Source organism: Polistes dominula, unplaced genomic scaffold (genome assembly GCF_049000335.1).
Source record: "Polistes dominula isolate Pdom_NZ unplaced genomic scaffold, Pdom_raw_medaka contig_6, whole genome shotgun sequence".
Taxonomy (NCBI): domain Eukaryota; kingdom Metazoa; phylum Arthropoda; class Insecta; order Hymenoptera; family Vespidae; genus Polistes; species Polistes dominula.
In genome coordinates, this window is record NW_028301069.1 from 348,920 (window position 1) to 366,685 (window position 17,766).

The 17,766-nt window shown below is 47.7% G+C and overlaps 3 protein-coding genes across 3 annotated transcripts; 1 reads left to right on the forward strand and 2 right to left on the reverse strand.

Moving 5' to 3' along the window:
- The first annotated feature begins 8,568 nt into the window (after positions 1–8,568).
- On the forward strand, positions 8,569–10,176 carry LOC149031349 (uncharacterized). The gene has a single exon (XM_089176285.1). It carries the CDS (start codon positions 8,569–8,571, stop codon positions 10,174–10,176), a length of 1,608 nt encoding a protein of 535 aa, XP_089032411.1.
- A 2,185-nt stretch (positions 10,177–12,361) lies between these two features.
- LOC149031350 (uncharacterized) lies at positions 12,362–13,892 on the reverse strand. The gene is made up of 4 exons (XM_089176286.1): positions 13,869–13,892; positions 13,362–13,796; positions 12,578–13,274; positions 12,362–12,444 (listed from the first exon to the last, which is right to left on the reverse strand). Exons 1-4 carry the CDS (start codon positions 13,890–13,892, stop codon positions 12,362–12,364), a joined length of 1,239 nt encoding a protein of 412 aa, XP_089032412.1.
- Positions 13,893–13,994: 102 nt separating this feature from the next.
- On the reverse strand, positions 13,995–17,547 carry LOC149031351 (uncharacterized). The gene is made up of 2 exons (XM_089176287.1): positions 17,090–17,547; positions 13,995–16,977 (listed from the first exon to the last, which is right to left on the reverse strand). Exons 1-2 carry the CDS (start codon positions 17,545–17,547, stop codon positions 13,995–13,997), a joined length of 3,441 nt encoding a protein of 1,146 aa, XP_089032413.1.
- Between the last annotated feature and the right edge of the window lie 219 nt (positions 17,548–17,766).

Here is a 17,766-nt window from a genome sequence, read left to right on the forward strand (position 1 = left end):
AAAAAAAAGCTTTTACGGCCACTAATAACATAATTATTTAAGAAGGACGTACAAAAGGTTTTGAATTTTTCCAAAAGTATCATAACACTAAAGCTAAACTTTGGTTCAAAAATAAAAAATTACCACGTAAATTTATAGCTACAATTAACAGATGTAGATCTGGCCATTATAGTTTAAATGCATCGTTAATAAAAATCAATGTCATTAATGATCCGTCTTGTAATTGTGGTTACCAACAACAAACTCTTGACCACATACTTTGGCAGTGTCCTCTGTATGAGGAACAACGACATAAGTTTAAAAACAGGCTTCACAAAGTTAAACTAGCCCAACCTCTACCATTTTTTGTTTTGCTCCATTCTCCTACAAGGTATATTTGTAATAGTTTCTGTAATTACCTCGAAGACTGTAATCTTAACTTGTAGGCATGCGATTAGAAAGTAATGTACTTGTATATCTTCTTTTTCAATAAACTACACAAAATAATATCTCTTTAGAGATTAAAATTGTTTATATAAAAAAAAAAAAAAAAAAAATCTCGCTGATCCAGAGTTTCTCATTCCAAGGGCAGTAGAGGTTATCATCAGAGCAGACTTCTACGGCTAACTAATCAGGCCTAACATCATTAGGCACTCAGACAGATCTTCCATTGCTCAGTTGTCCATCTTTGGGTTTCTGGTAATTGGCCCAATTCAGGCACCTGTCACACTTGCAAGGACGCCTCATCATGGCAGCTCTTAGGCATCAAACTCATCCTTGCAAGAGGTGTTGACACGGTTTTTGGTCCAAGAAGAACCTCCATCATCGGACAGCTCACCGCTCACTCCTGAGGAGCAGGAGTGTGAGCTCCACTTCAAAACCACTCATTCAAGAGACTCGACAGTGCGCTACATCTTCAGGATAAGTCGCCCCCAATAGTCTTTCGAGATTCTTATCGGACAGCTCACCGATCTCTTCAATGGATTCTCAGACGACTTGGCAGAGACACTCAGTACGACCGACTGAACACTCATTTCATGCCTGAGTATGAACAAGCTAGACACATGCTCAAGCTCGATGAAAGCTCAGTTAGTAGAAAGCCACACTACTATCTGCCTCATCATGGGATGCTCAAGCCAGACAGCTCAATCACGAGGCTCAGAGTTGTTTTCAACGGTTCAAGCGCCAGCTCCACTGGTCACTCGCTCAATGACATCATGCACGCTGGTCCTAATCTGATGCTCAACATCTTCGAATTGCTCATCTGGATACGTCAACTCAAGTATCTCTTTGCGACTGACATCATCAAAATGTACCGGCAGATCAAGATACACCCAGATGACCAGGATCTTCAACGCATCGTGTGGGTGAATGAACAGCAGGTTGAATCTCATTTTCAGCTTACCACAGTTACGTATGAAACTAAGTCAGCACCGTTCCCAGCTGCAAGAACGCTTCTTCAGCTCGCTGAAGATGAAGGCTCTCAGTATCCTCTTGCTGTCAAACCGATCAATCACGGGCGTTATGTTGACGACATCTTCGGAGGATACGATACAGTGGAGCAGCTCGTGGAGATTGCTCAACAACTCATACAGCTCTGCCATGCGGGCGGATTCCCGCTGGCCAAGTGGCACTCTACTTCTCAGCAACTGTTGAGAGAGGTCTCGTCTGAGCTTGGCGACACCTCAGGCATCTCATTCGATGACTGCGATACCAAAATCCTTGGTATTCGATGGTCACCTTAACAGGATACGTTCGACTTCTCAACAATCTCGTCTTCTCCCTCCAAACAATTCTCGAAACGTCTAGTCCTCTCAGAAGTAGCACAAATATTTGATCCATTAGGCTTCGCATCTCCAGTCATAATTAAGGCTAAGATCTTTCTTCAGGCTCTCTGGTTGCATAACCTCGACTGGGACGAACCACTCTCAGAACAGCTCATCACACAATGGTTCAGCATCAGACAAGATCTCATTTGCCTGGCAAGGCTCTCCATCCCACGTTGGTTCAACACGCTCTCTAACTCAGCTGTTGAACTACATGGCTTCTCTGATGGATCGCAATTCGCAATGGCAGCTGTTGTGTATCTCGTTGTCAACTCGCCGTCCACTGGCGCCAAGGTCTCTCTAATCTGCTCAAGGACGAAGGTCTCACCGCTCAAGCGACTGACAATCCCGAGGTTAGAACTCTCAGCAGCTCTGCTACTCTCCACGCTCATGAATCATGTTTGCGCTACTCTAAAAATGAACACCTCTCAGACAAATTTGTGGACGGACTCTAAAGTGACACTTATATGGATCAAGGCTCATCCATCAAGATGGAAGGATTGCAGCCTGACGCAACCCTTTTTTTTTTTTTTTTTTTTTTTCGACAGGAGGAAAAATCTTCCAAAGACCCCTGGGCCCGGTACCCAGAGGAGTGTCGGATTCGATGTACTACTACATCGCCTACTGACTAAAAAACCTCCTGTTTCCTTTCACCAGTTGGGAGTGGACGGGCAGAATTTCCCCGCAGGTGGATTCCCGTCACCCTGTGTCCATCCCGAGCGATCTGGGGCGGTATTTCCCCGATCTCGTCCATTGATACTAACGCGGATAAGGCGCTAGTATGCCAATATTCCTCGATATATGTCACCCCTCAATAGAGATTAACCCCAGAGTTGTGACTTTCCTGCCAGGATGACTAGCTTTGTTACCCGCCTAACGGCGCAGTGGCAACTCCAGTCCTGACGCCATGCACATATTGTGCTCATTCTCCATATACTTACAGCAGCGCTCTAGGATGGACCAGACGTTGCTGGGGTTGGCCGAAGCCTCGCCCGCGGCGGCCGCATTGGAGTCCTACTCCTTTGCGGACCCTCACGCAGGCTCCCAGGCACTCTGCGCCTCTCTCTTCTTCTCTCTTCCTCCTCCTTCGCCTTTATGACGCGTTCTGCGAAGGATTGGAAGGCGGACTACCCCTCCGGAGTATCCAGGGAGGCCCTGATTATTTCCGGGAGTGTGGGCCTTCCCGCTCCTATTGCAGCAGCCAGATTGTCTCTGGGGTCACCCCATGCCGGGCAGTCGAGCAGCGTGTGCTCCACATCGTCGCACGGTGCCTCGCAGTCGAAGCACTGCGTGGACTCCCTTTTCCCAATCTTATGTACGTATGCCGAAAAGCATCCATGACCGGTCATCAGCTGGGTGGTGCGAAAGGTCGACTCAATAGAGTGTGGCCTCTCGACCCACTCAACCAACCTATCGGCCAGAGCTTCCCTCACACGTACCCCTGTTGCGACTGGGTAATCCAGTAGCCCAAGCTCTTCTTCCCTCCATGCTGCGATTGCATCGCGCCTGGCAAGAGCCCCCAGCCTGGCCCTAGTGCCTGGAGGGACAGGTCCCTCCAGACTTCTAAGGACGTCATAGGACTCCGCCAACCGAGGAGCTAGATGGTCGAGGGGAATAATCCCCGCAACCATCATGGCCGCGTGGAAGGAGACCGTCCGGTATGCGCAGCACACCCGGATAGCAATCCGGCGCTGCACAGCCCGGACAGCCCGTTTTATTCTTTGATCATCCACAACCGTGCGCCACCATACTGGGGCCCCATAGAGGAGCATCGAGTGGATGACCCCACTATACAAACGCCGCTTCTTCTCCCTTGGTCCATGTAGGTTTGGGAGGATCTTATGGACAGCTCGAAGGGTTTTCTCAATCCTTGGTATCACGGATTCAAAATGTGGCCTGAATGTTAAGTTTGAATCCAGCCATACCCCAAGATACTTAATCTTTGAACCAACTGGGATAGATGACCCCCCTAGTTGGATTTTAAGAGGGGCGGCACCTCTGCGTCTACGGAGAACGGAGGCAGGAAAGGCCATGGCTTCCGACTTGTGTGTCGCAGCCACAAGGCCCAACCCCCGGATCGCGTCAACAATGCCCCGAAGGTCCCGTTCGGCATTCTCGATGGCCGATGACAGGTCCCGTCCCACCGACAAGAGGGCCGTGTCATCCGCATAACAAACAACACGGGAACCGCTGGTCAGCGGAACACGAAGAACACTGTCAAACGCCACATTCCACAGCGTAGGGCCGAGGACCGACCCCTGTGGCACTCCACATCTCACAGTTTTGGTTGCTAGTCCACCGTCTCTGGTGCCATAAACCAATTTGCGGTCCCTGAAGTAGTCCCGCAAGACGCCAATTATGTGTGGTGGAAAACCCTTGTGCTCCAGTGCCTCGATGATACCAGGCCACGGCAGCGAGTTAAAGGCATTTTGCACATCAAGGCTGACCAAAACTGTCACCATGCGGTCTCGCAGAGCCGCGTCGACAAAGTTCTTGACCGATAATATGGCGTCGATCGTTGACCGGCCCGCCCGAAACCCGTATTGTGCTGGAGACAAGGCCTGATTTTCCTCCAGGAAGCTGTTCATCCTGTTGACCAGGACTCTCTCAAACAACTTCGCTACCTCATTAATAAGGCATATTGGTCTGAACGACCCAGGCTGGTCCAGTGGCCTGTCCCTTCCCTTTTTTAGTAGCACTAGCTTTGTCTCCTTCCATTTGGTTGGAAACGTGCTGTTATTTATGCAAGCCGAGAAGCACCTCGCAAGGCCACGACAGCAGAGTGTCGCTGCTTGCCGCACGACACAGCCCAGCACCCCGTCAGGGCCAGGAGCCTTTCCTCCCGCAATCTTATTAGCTGCGGCGATGACCTCTTCCTCGGAGATTACTATGTCGCCGATGGTAGTCACGGGCGGCGGGACATACTCTGGCTGGTATGGAAATAGCCCCGCCAAGACCCGCTGTAGATCCGCCTCCTCCATAGTCTCGGTGATGGGTGGGGCAGAGGGCCTTAATTTGCCCATAACCATTTTATATGGTTTGCCCCAAGGGTCTTCCTCGAGCAGGCTCAAGAAGTCTCGCCATACGCTTCTCTTGGCCTTTTTAATGGCCCTGGCAAGAGCTCCCCTTGCTGCACGCCGAGCTTCCAGGTATTGCTCAATCTGTGCAGCATTGTTTCTTCTGCGTGCCCTGGTCAGCCGTCTCCTAGCGGCCGTCGCGGATACCCTGAGGTCAGCGATCTCGCTTGACCACCAGGGAACATTCTTCCTCCAGCCAGGCCCAGATCTTAACTTTGACATGGCCGTATCGCACGCCTGTCTTAGGGTATCCCGGACCCATCCGATAAGGCACCTGGCATCACCCCCTGCTCCAGTGTCGGGCAGGACCAAGCTTCCCGTCAGGAGTGCCGCGGAAAGCTTGTCCCCGTCCAAAGTTCTAATGGCCCAGCGGGGAAGTTTCCTTCCTGATGAGCGGAAGCTTCCGGGCCCCGCGATCCCTTGGCCATAGCAAAAGCTAACGTACAGGTGGTCTGATAGAGACTCAGCCTCGTCAACTCTCCAATCCGAGAGGCGGGCACTAGCAACCGTTGACCCCCACGTTAGGTCAATAACGCTCGACCCAGATGGCCGAACGCACGTGGGATGGCCAGCCTGGTTTGCAAGCCGAAGGCCCAGCCCGTTGGCCCAATCACGAAGCAGGGCACCCCTACGGTTACCCCTGCCGTTTGGGTCCCAGTCAGGAAACCGAGCATTGAAATCCCCGGCCAGCAGTACCGGCAGGGCAGGGAAGTCCCCCATGAGCCATTGGAGCTCTTCCAGGAGCTCTTCGAAGCGTGTGATGTCCTCGTTGGGGGGGAAGTATACTGATATTAACAGCGAGTCCCCCCACTTGACCGCAACGTAATACGAGCCCTGGCGCACCAGACTGCAGGTCCTTCTGCTTTGACTAACTAGCACTGCGGAGAGCGGGTCGTCACCCTTGGACGGGAACCAGCTTCCGTCCCCCTCAGGGACCCACCACGGCTCCGAGATGACAGCAATGCTGGCTTTCAACTCGATCATACGCTGCGCCAGGAGATGTTGTGCCTGGCGCGCATGGTTTAGATTTATTTGTATGACCCGCTCCATTAATTATTGTCAGGATTATCGCCTGCAGTTGTTTGGTCTTCTGAATCCTCTTTGGATCCGTTGACTTCATCAATACTGCCAGTGTTGGAGGCGATGACCTCCATCTCAACTTCCTCCAACACGGCGGTTGAATTACTCGTCGTATCATTTACAACGGATGCCCTCGCTTCCGGAGAGGGCACTGCCTTCCCCTCCCTCCTGGGAGGGACAATTGGGCAGTCCCAGGATCCAGCCCGGTGATTTGTCTGAGGGCGCCCCGCAGACGAGCAAACCGGGCAACAGGGTTTCTTCTCGGTACAATCCTTGGCCTTGTGCCCCGGCTTGCCGCACATGAAACACAGGCCAACCCTGTCGGTCGTTGATGGGCAACAGGCCACTACGTGTCCTCTGGCCCAGCACCTGTAGCATTTCAGTGGTCTTTGTTTGAGCTCTTTGACTCTAACAGTCGAGAGCCCGACCACAATTTTCCCTTTTTCCCTTTTTTAGGGCTGCGTAAGCCATGGCAGCAGGAACGGAGACTGTTACTTCCCCCGCTCTCCCACGGCCCGCGCGGATCTCCCCAACCTTTATGGAGTTCGGGTCTATGCCCGATTTGGTCTCCATTAAAGAGCACCTAAACGACGTGCTTGTAGCAGCAACATCCAGGCCAATGAGCCGCACGTCGATCATTCTCTGAGGCCTTGCAACTTTGGCCTCCGGGAGGATTCCCTTAAGGGCCTCAGCGACACTATCAGCCTTTTTATTAGCATTGGCACCTCGGATTTGCCAGATTAAGGAGCCTGTCAGGCCTCTTCTGTACCGCATGTCCGTGACCCCGAGCTCTTTGAGGTTAATCTTCTCCGTTGCTCGGAGTACGGCGTCCCGGTATGACAGTTCCCCCGGGCACGTGAGGGAGATAGCCGCAGACCGCTCCACTCCCCTGTCACGTTTAATCTTGTTCTGGATTTTAGTAGGAGTATTTTTAACTCCCATAGTATTTTGCTTCTTCCCTTTTGAAGGAATTTCTTCAGCGGTGGGGACAGTGCCCTGGCAAGGCGCAGGTTTGGCAAGTTTCGCCATAGCCCTGCGCTTTTTTCTTGCCCAGTACAACCGCGAAACTCTCGTCATTTTTAGACGCAGGTTCCGACGTAACCCTGGGCTTAATTCGGGGGGTGCCGTCGGTCAGGTTTGACACCCCACTGGTTTGGGGTGTAAAAAGCACCGGGCGTGGAGTAGCTCCCGCTCCCAACCCAGATACACCGCCCGTCTTAGACCCAAAATTAAATTTTATTGCAGCCGGAGCCGCAGATACAGCCGCAGCAGGAGCCGACACCTCCTTCTTCGAACGCTGCAACTCTGCCACCGATTTGGCAAGAGCTCGCACCTCTGCCAGGACTTTGTCGATGTTGTTATCAGAGGAGGGGGGTGGGGGCAAAGTACATTTTTTTGCCCTCTGGCTCCGCTCTAATGTTTTAATTTTTTCAAGAGCTGCTTCATGGCGGGCTTCCAGCTCCTTCAGCTCTCTCCTTAGAGATTTAATTGCCTCGCTCTCAGAGAGGATCTCGTCCCTCTGAATAAGGCGTCTCTCCATTTCTGCGACTAGGCTCAAGGCACCCATGAGGCTACCTTTCATGCGCCCAGACACCTCTCCCTTTATATTTTTGGATCTCCTCCTTTCTTCATCTGCGGCGGAGATCAGATTTCTGGCCTTTTCCGCCAGCCGACCCGGTTCCAGCAAACGAACCGACGTCTTTGAGCATACCTCTTCAGATTTTGAGGATCCCGCCATTAGATCCTCCTCCTCGTCAGACGCAGTAGTCTGACGTCTTCTTTTTTGGCCTTGAGTGGAGGTTATGGAAATTGCTCCACTAAGGCCAAGTTTCTTGATGGCTTGAGTGGCCTTCTGCCACTCTTCAATATCAGAGCCATCATCGCCAACTAATTTTCCTGTAGCATAGCTGCCACTGCAGGCCAGGTTACCTACCTGCAGAGGCCTTCCCGTCGTCTTTTCCAGAGTTGAGGCCGGGTTGCCTGCCTCAAACTCATGACAGTCGTAGGCTGACGACGACCGGGGGCCTGTCAGACCACCCCCTAAAGCCGCCGTGGATCGGGTATCCCTCCCGCTCCGTTTCGAATACGTATTTTTAGCTTCCATATTCATATTTGTATATTGGTTGGAGGCTAGCTCCAAAATTGAGAAAGGAAAGGAGGGGATGAGCTATTACGAGGAAAGGAACAAGGGTTCAGGATCATGCTACACTCAGCAAAAGGAGTGAGTGTTAAGCATGCCTAGCGAAGGCAAGGGCGGAACCTTGAGCCAGAGCATTGTCCTGCCAGGACCACAGGACCATGATGACCGCTACCTTGGTCTACTCTTAGTCGGTGTTCCCCACCAGTGTGAGAGTGTTATCCCTCACAAAGGCCATGGGAACACCTAAGCCTCCCCACCACGACAAGGTGGTAGACCTTCGGGGAGGACCCTGACGCAACCCTGACGCAACCGCGTAATCAAAATTCAAGAACTCTCAAAGAACGCTCATTTGAGTTATGTGCCAGTCACATCAAACCCAGCTGACTGTGCATCACGTGGGATATCCACAGACCAGCTGGAAAAGCACACTCTATGGTGGACGGGACCACCACGGATCACTGAATCAATGGCCTCATGGCTAGCTCAGGTCGATACAGCTCCTGATGACTCATGTGCTCAAGAAGCTCGTGCTCGTGTCGCACATCACGCGGTACGATCTTCTCCGAGTTATCATTGGGATCTCATTCATCGATTCTCAACGCTCAATAGGTTGCTCCGAATTACAGCTCTCTGCAATAGATTTATCAAGAGGCTCTCAGGAGAGCTTGACTCGAAACCAGCAGCCTGTATCTCAGTTCAAAGCATGGAAGACTCACGACTCTTTTGGGTCAAGGCCACTCAATCGGGGTACTACTCAGAAGAAATCTCAGTGCTCTCAAGACAATCTCAGCTGCCAAGCTCGCACCCACTCTTTAGGCTCACCGCATTCATTGATGCCGGCGGTGTGCTCAGGGTGGGCGGTCGCCTCTCAAGGTCCGAACTCATGTACGAGGCTAAACATCCAGCAATTCTCCCTCGTAGCTCCAGGCTCTCAGAACTAGTCATCGCCCATGCTCACAAGAAGACGATGCATGGAGGCACTCAGTCGACTCTGGCACTCATCAGACAACTCTACTGGATCATCGAAGGAAGAGCCCCAGTGAAGTCATATGTTCTCAGGTGTGTGGTGTGTGCTCGTTACAGGGGGATCCGTGCTCAGCAAGTGATGGGCCAACTACCTCTGGCGCAAGTCACTCCATCACGCCCGTTCTCTCACACAGACATTGACTACGCTGGACCGCTCACGCTCAAGACTTGTAAAGGACGTGGCTCCAAGACTCAAAAGGGTTGGATCTGTGTATTTGTCTGTCTATCAACTTCGGCCGCTCATCTCGATGTCGTTTCAGACTACTCAGCCGAGGGCTTCATTGCAACTTACAGACGCTTCACCTCAAGGCGCGGTGTCCCATCAGACATTTACGCTGATTGTGGCACCCACTTCTTGGGCGCTGAAGTTAAGCTCATGCAATGTTTTTCAGAAAGCTCTTCAGGACATCGGGAGATCTCTTCTGTGCTAGTTCAGGACAAAACACAGTGGCATTTCAAACCGCCTGCAGCCCCCCCCCACATGGGTGGGAAATGGGAAGCAGTAGTCAAGTCTCTGAAATTTCATCTCAGAAGATCTGTCGGAGACACACTGCTCACGTATGAGGAGACTTCCCCACTCCTCGCTCAAATTGAAGCCATTCTCAATTCCAGACCACTCGAACCGCTCAGCGATGAGCCAGAAGACATCTCAGTGCTCACGCCAGGGCACTTTCTCATAGGAACGGCACTTAATGCTGTTCCTGAAGGCTCACTCTTGGACATCTCAGCAAGTCGGCTTTCCAGATGGCAGTTCATTCAGCAACGAGTTCAACATTTCTGGCGCATGTGGTCAACTCAGTATTTACAACAACTACAAGCCATCTCAAAGTGGCATCACGCTCACAACCAGATTAAGGTAGGTTCTCTCGTTCTCCTTACTGATGAGCGTTTGCCTCCAGGAAAATGGCCCATGGCTAGGGTGCTTAAATTGCTGCCAAGTGAGGATGGACTCACAAGGGTGGTATCACTGAAGACAGCTACCACGACACTCACCAGGCCGATCACCAAGCTCGCAGTCCTCCCAGTGGCCCCTCAGAAGACAGCATAACTCATCATCAACTTTGTTGCTGATAGCGGGCGGAAATTTTGGGATTCCTAATGTCCAGTCAGAACTCGCAACAGTTGTCGCTCCATGCAGACTCGCCATAACTCATCACGGCGGTTGAAGAAGCGCCGTGACGCCGGCTTCTCAGGCAGTCATCTTTATTAGTACTCTCAATCTCGTTTAAACTACACGTGTCTCTTCAATTCTGCTATATGTCTTCTCATAAAAGTACAAGTTCGGTGTGATTAATATAATCATCATCGTTCGGCTCTTATCTGATTAATATAATCAGGCCGGCTCTAGTCTGCTCATTTTAATATTTTCATTGCAAAACTCGGAACGTGGTTCGCTCAACGGCTTCTCATTCGAATCTCAACCGACACGCGGTGTACGTACGTTTTTAAATAAATCTGACCACTCAAAGCAAATGCTCGGCGTTCTTCTCATTGAGCCCACTCATTTCCTCAACATCTAGAATAATAAAAATTTGAATACAGACAGCTAGTTAAGTTCTTATACAATTATCAAATAACTATTCTAATTAGGTAATTAAATTATTACTCAAAAACTTATTAACTATGTAGTTTATAAGAGAAATATAATTATAACATAATTATTATTAATAATAATAATAATAAAATATTATAAAAAAATTATTACTATTATTATTATGTTATGATTTGCCGTTTATGTGCCGTTAGTGGGCCAATATTTTTTAGAATAATCGGCGCATAATTAAAAACTATTAATGGGCCGATAATTTCAATAATACGTGGTCCATTGCTTAGCCCATTAACCGGCCGATGATCAACTACCAATAATGGGCCGGGGTTATCATTTGTATATTCAGCCGAAAATGGGCCATTAGAAGACGCCAATGTCTGACCGTTAGTTGTCATCCTTCGCCCGGCGATTGACCTTCCGAGGGCCGGTATTTAAACTTTGTATGGGAATGGAGTACTCTGGTAATTAGTTGCTAGGGATGAGAAAAAAAGGGTTATAACAAAATTAATCAAACACGTAGTTGAGCCAATCAAAGATGCAATATTTTATTGGCTTGTTAGTGAAAAGCCGTGAAAAGTAAAAATGGTTGCAGTTGAACAGCGCAAAGCAACTTTTAAGATACGCGAAAGATGTTGTATTATTGAAAAACAATAAAGAGATATTAGTTAATAATGCTAGACCCTAATAAACAAAACATATGAACTTGAATTGCAAATAAGCATGACAATAAACCAAATATGTGGTAATCGACAAAGTTCAGAATGTGCGAAATATTGAAATCTTGTTCGTTTGGGATAAAATTATTAAACTGCTTGTTGCGTACAGGTGCCTTGATTAGTACTACGGCAATTATTCTGTTGTAAGAAAGGGTTGGAGGAATGTGGGTTGTGAATCGCTTGTTGTAATTTAACGTTTTATTGAATTGGGGGGCGCTCTTGCGCCCCTGGTTATGTGAGTTGTTTATTATTGATGCAAATATAACGCTAATGCGTGTATACTGCTACTGGAACGACTGGAGCTGATGAGTGCGAGTATAACGCTGATGCGTATATACCGCGTCTGGAGCTGATGAATGCGAGTATAACGCTGATGCGTGTATACCGCGTCTGGAGCTGATGAGTGCGAGTATAACGCTGATGCGTGTATACCGCGTCTGGAGCTGATGAGTGCGAGTATAACGCTGATGCGTATATACCGCGTCTGGAGCTGATGAGTGCGAGTATAACGCAGATGCGTCTATAGGCCGCTGCTGCCACCGCCGCTAGTGCCACCGCCGCTAGCTGCGTGTATTCCGCTGCTTCTGCGTCTCCTCGGTCTTCTTCTTCTTCTTCTTCTACTTCTTCCAAGGAAATGTAGTGTGAATCGTGAGTTGTACCGAAGTGGCCGCGGCTCGGATTCTTGCGCCCCTTTATACTCAGAATGGGTTTCGGACCTCCCTTCCCCAACTTGATTGACCATTAGGAATAGAGTTCCCCCACTCCGCTGTGTTCTCCAATGAAAGGGCTTGTGTTTTAGTGAGACTTAGAGAAGCACAAGACTAGGTAAAGCACCTACTATGCATCGCTTTGTTGAAACGAAGCTATCCACAGAACACTTTCACAGCACACTGTAACTCATGCCTTTCGTTGCGTGCTACGCAGCATACCGCCCCCCGTTGAACGAATCCCGTTCAACACTTGTACACTCAGGTTTTATCGGCTTCGGTTTCATTGAGTAATGGAGACAGTCTTGTAATGCCACGCTTGAGATAGCCATTGGCAGTTTTCACTGTAACAACGCGCGTTATGCCGTCAGAACCCGCATGCAATTCTGTTACTCGCCCTAATGGCCACTTAAGAGGAGGGGGTATTATCCTCTCTTAAAATAACGAGTGTTCCTATACGTATGTTATCCGTTGTACCTTTATGCCACTTCTTACGCACTGTTTGTTCGTTCAAATATTCCTTGTTCCATCGATTCCAAAAATGTTGTCGCATTTTCTGCACATGTTGCCATTGTGATAATCGACCACATGATACATCTCTGTAATCGTGATCTGGCAAGCCTATTAGCAAGTCACCTATTAGGAAGTGCCCAGGTGTGAGAGCACGCAGGTCGTTTGGATCATTGGATAAGGGCGTGAGAGGACGAGAGTTGAGGATGGCCTCTATTTCCAAAACATAAGTTAAAAGTGCTTCATAAGTGAGTAGTGTTTCACCAATTATCCGAACTAAATGATGTTTAAAGGACTTTACCGCAGCTTCCCAGAGATCTCCGAAATGAGGTGATCGAGGAGGAATGAAGTGCCACTTGATGCCATCGTTCGCCAATTGTCGAGCGGCGAACGTCAATATTTTATTTGCCGCGCCCACGAAAGTTGTTGCATTATCTGAATATATGTCTGAGCATTTCCCCCTACGAGCCATGAATCTTCTTAAGCAGGCTAAGAATGACTCGGTTGTCAAGTCGCTTACTAATTCTAAATGTACTGCCTTTGTGGTGAAGCAAACGAATACCGCCACGTATACCTTGATACGTCCGCGATTGCGATGTTGTTTTTCCTTTATGAATATGGGTCCGCAAAAATCAACTCCGGTATACAGAAATGGCCGATTTACCTGTAAGCGATTTGTGGGTAATTCACTCATTTTATATCTAGGAATAATCGGCTTCCATCGTCGACAAATGGTGCATTTGTTTATTACACGTTTCACTTCGGCGCGTCCGTTAATAGGCCAAAAATTTTCGCGAACGGCGTTAAGCGTTGCCTGTGCACCGCCATGATAGATCCTTTCATGTTTTTCACGAATTATGATTGCGGTAATGAAATGTGCCTTCGGTAATAACGCTGCGTGTTTTTGTTCATATGGTAACTCACTTCTATTTAGTCTCCCGCCAACTCTTAAGATCCCCCTTTCGTCAATGAATGGATTAAGATTTGTTATTGACGAGCGAATATCCTTTCCTGACACGATTTGCTCGATGAGTTCGGAAAAGGTTTCTCTCTGAACGGCCTTGATTATAGTTATTTCTGAATTTTTCAGTTCGCTTGCTGTTAACTCGCCGCTAGTCCTGTTTACAGTGGTCTTTCTAGCATTATGTATAAACCTGAAGCAATAGGCTACTACGCGTTTTAGTCTCTGAAATGAAGAGTAACGCCTGAATAGATCGAATGAGTTGACTGAACTCGTGATAGCCACGGTCTTTTTTACCTCGGGCGTTTCTATACTGTCCATTACCTGATGTGGCCAAAGTGATTCGTGTTGGAGGAGCCATGAAGGTCTCACCCTCCAGAGGTCGTTCTTAATAAATTCAGTTATCGTTATGCCGCGAGATATTTAGTCTGCCGGACTATGATACGATGCCACGTGTCCCCACTGCTCAGGAGCGGTACTCTCTAAAATTTCTGTAACCCGATGCGCTACAAATGTTTTCAAGATATGTGGTGGTGTTTTGAGCCAGTGTAGTACTATTGTCGAGTCAGACCAGAACACTGCGCGACGAAACCTGACTCTTCGTAATGCATGTTTGGTGGCCCGATATAAACGTGCTAATAAAACTGCACCACACAATTCTAAGCGCGGAAGCGATTGCGTCTTGAGTGGAGCTACCCTAGATTTTGCACATGCTAACTGAACGCTCGATCTGCTATCCGTCGTTTTTATATATATACATGCCCCGTATGCCCTTTCGCTTGCGTCACAAAAACCATGAATTTCCAGTTCTACACCGCAGTTTAAGACCCTGCGTGGAAACCTAACTTCTTCTATTCTATGCAATTCATGTCGGAATGATTGCCACGCTCTGCCTATGTCTTTTGGCACGGCTTCGTCCCATGAGGATTGTAGCTGCCACAATTTTTGCATTAGTATTTTTGCGTTGATTATAACCGGTCCTAATAACCCTAATGGATCGAAGATTCGTGCAATTTCTGATAATATATTTCTTTTAGTGACCTTAGATGGATTATCGTTGTGTTTTACCGCATAGTTTATAGTATCATGCATAGCATTCCAGTGTATTCCTAATGTTTTGATTGTGGTCGATATGTCTAGACTGATGAGTTTGTTATCATTTTTATCAGCGAGGCCTCTTAACACTTCTGCGTCATTAGAGGACCATTGTCTCAGTTCCATGCCTGCTTTGCCTGTTAGTGTGATAAGCTCGTCGCGGATTTGCTTTGCGTCGTCTAACGTATGCGCTCCTGTTAGTAGATCGTCTACATAAAAACCCTCCTTAAGAATGATGGACGCTCTTGGGTAGTGCTCTGATTCGTCGCTGGCTAACTGATATAACGTGCGCGTTGCTAGGAATGGTGCGGCTGCTGTTCCATACGTTACTGTTTTGAGGCGATATGTTTTTACCGGTTCGCTCGGGGTTTGACGCCAAAGAATGTTTTGGTAAATACGATCTCGAGGGTCCATAATTATCTGGCGGTACATTTTTTCTATATTAGCCGTAAATGCGATGGCGTGTGATCGAAATCTCAATAAAATGGAGAATAGATCCTCCTGAATGTTGGGACCTACCATTAATGTATCGTTTAACGATAAACCGCTGCTTGATTTCGCAGATGCATCGAAAACTACTCTAAGTTTGGTGGTAAGACTTGATTGTTTTGTTACGGCGTGGTGTGGTAAATAATAGCCGCCTGTGTGACATGGCGAATCGACCCTCTCCATGTGACCTAATCTTTCATACTCCGTAACGAATTCTACATATTCTTTACGCGTGTCCGGTTTTTGCGATAATGATCGTTCCAGCGCGTGGAATCTCCTTAACGCGGTGATGTACGAACTTCCTAATTGGTTCGCATTGTCCTTGAATGGTAACCTCACTACGTATCTACCTGATTGTTCCCGACGTATATTGTTTTTATAGTGATTTTCGCAAGCTTCTTCTTCGTAAGACCTAAATTTTCCCTTTGGTGTTTGCTCAATGAGCCAAAATTTTTCTAATTGTTCGTCTAATTTAGTGCTAACAGTGTGACATTTGACAGTTTGTGGATTGCGCGTATTTACATTTGTTATCACGATCCATCCTAGTCGAGTATTTTGCAAGGCTACTGATTCATTTGCTTGGAGAATGTGACCGGCGCGCCATAAAGTACAAAAGGTCGGCATACCAATAATTGCGTCTATCATTGCTGGTTGACCGAAACCGGGATCAGCTAATTGGATATTAGAAGGTATGTCTAACACACCTGATGGTATAGGTTGCGCTAGTAGGATATTAGTTAATTTTGGTAACAATAAAAATTTAAGTTCTATTGCGTACTTTTCTACACGTGATAGCATTACTGTAACAACTGCCTTGTCAACATTGGTGTTGAGTTCATTTATTCCGACTATTGGCACGCTTACACTTTGCTGAGCGACACGCAATTTATTTGCAAAATCTAATGTTAGAAAGTTGGCCTCAGCACCTGAATCTAGTAGCACACGGCACTTATGGGGGTTGCCATCGCGATCTAATAACGACACTACTGCGGTTAGTAGCAATGTTGGTAAAGATGTATAATTGATTCTAACACGTGAGCATAATGCAGTTAGGCTTGATTTGTCTTCGTGCAATAGTGTGTTGTGTTTTTCACCACACTTCCTACAATGTCTGGCGAAACACTTATCGATAGAATGGTTGGACCGCAAACAGTTTTTGCATAACCCCGCCGATTCGGCTATTCTGGTTCGCTCGTCGGGTTTAGCCTTTATGAATTGTTCACAAATAAAAGTATCATGGGTACCCGAACATAAGAAACATACCGTGAGAGTTCGCGATGAGTAAATTTGCACTGCGTTCCGATATGCATTTCTTTGTGGTCTTTGCGGAATTGGATAGCGCGCGTATAATTGCGCTCTATTTCGCGGATTCTCGTACCGAGGAGTCGACTTAAATGAAGTAGTTACGCGGCTCTTTCCCGTATCTCTAGAATTCCTTGAAGGCTGCAATTTTGTGAGAATTTCTCCGGTCTCAAACAAAAAATCAGCAAGCTGTTCTACGGTTGGTAACTCTCGTTTGGGACGATGTTTTTCCCAGTCATACCTTGTCTGATCGTCCATTCGCGAAACTACCGTATATATAGGAAATGCGTCGCGGAAATCCATTTTAGTTGATTTTAAAGCCTTGCAGTTCGTGATAAGGGTAATAGCAGCCTCGGTTAAAGATTCTGGCGATTGCTTATTTATCCGTGGGCATTCTTGAATTGCCTTTACGTATTTGTCAATTAGTGCGATCGGGTTGTTATAACATGAATCTAATAATTCCCAAGCTACATGATAATTTTCTGCGGTGATTGCTAAATCACGTACTCGTTTCTCTGCACTGCCCGATAGACAGGACATTAAATATGAAAATTTTTCTGTATCGGATAATTCTGGAGTCCCTACCAACAATTGATTGAAACTTCTCGGAGAAACTTGGCAAGTCCTCGTACCGTCCATCGAAACGCGGTAACGTCATTGGTGGTAAATATCTAGATTTGTCGTTCTTCGGAGGGTTATGCGTCTCGCTTGATGGACCCGCGGAAACGATTGCTATTGGGCTATTAATCGGCGGATTGGAGTTGGGTGTCGTGGCCTGTTCGAAAGTGTGCACTATCCTTCGCGCTCTTATTATCGCATTATGAATTGACTGCCGAATATCTTCACCCTCGGTTACGTATGACTCCCAAGTTTCCTCAGACGCGAAATCTATCAACGCGGCTTGCACATTCTCAAATTCTATTAAAGCTGACTCGATCTGTTCTATTCGTGATTTTAATATGTCTATTCCTTCACTATCAGGCTCGTTCAAGTCAGTTATAAATTTTTTGAATACCGTGAATTTAGTTTTTAATGGAGCACGTTTCCGCTTAAGCTGCGATTCAGTACATTTCTTCAGAGGTCGAGACATTTTTACGATAGAAAGGCACGAATGGGAGAAATAAGAGAGGAATTCTTGACTTCAACAAATTGATGACTCGTTATAAGTATTGTGAGACTCACGTGATGATTGATGTTCTGTAGTGGTACAGTCTAACCTTGGGATTGTTGGCTTGATGCGTTGACCCCCTGCGTCGACCGACTGCACGTATTTAGAGCTGCTTGAAGTTATTCACACTCCGGTTGTCTC

What these genes read in the sequence shown, in the direction of transcription:
- LOC149031349 (XM_089176285.1), top strand. Translation starts at nt 8,569, where the DNA reads ATGGCCTCATGGCTAGCTCAGGTCGATACAGCTCCTGATGACTCATGT.
- LOC149031350 (XM_089176286.1), bottom strand. Translation starts at nt 13,892, where the DNA reads ATGGACAGTATAGAAACGCCCGAG. An exon ending in GACGCGCCGAAGTGAAACGT is followed by an intron (nt 13,275 to 13,361) that starts GTAATAAACAAA and finishes AATCGCTTACAG; the next exon opens with GTAAATCGGCCATTTCTGTA. An exon ending in GCGTAAGAAGTGGCATAAAG is followed by an intron (nt 12,445 to 12,577) that starts GTACAACGGATA and finishes GCGTTGTTACAG; the next exon opens with TGAAAACTGCCAATGGCTAT.
- LOC149031351 (XM_089176287.1), bottom strand. Translation starts at nt 17,547, where the DNA reads ATGTCTCGACCTCTGAAGAAATGTACTGAATCGCAGCTTAAGCGGAAA. An exon ending in TTACCGCGTTTCGATGGACG is followed by an intron (nt 16,978 to 17,089) that starts GTACGAGGACTT and finishes TCTATCGGGCAG; the next exon opens with TGCAGAGAAACGAGTACGTG.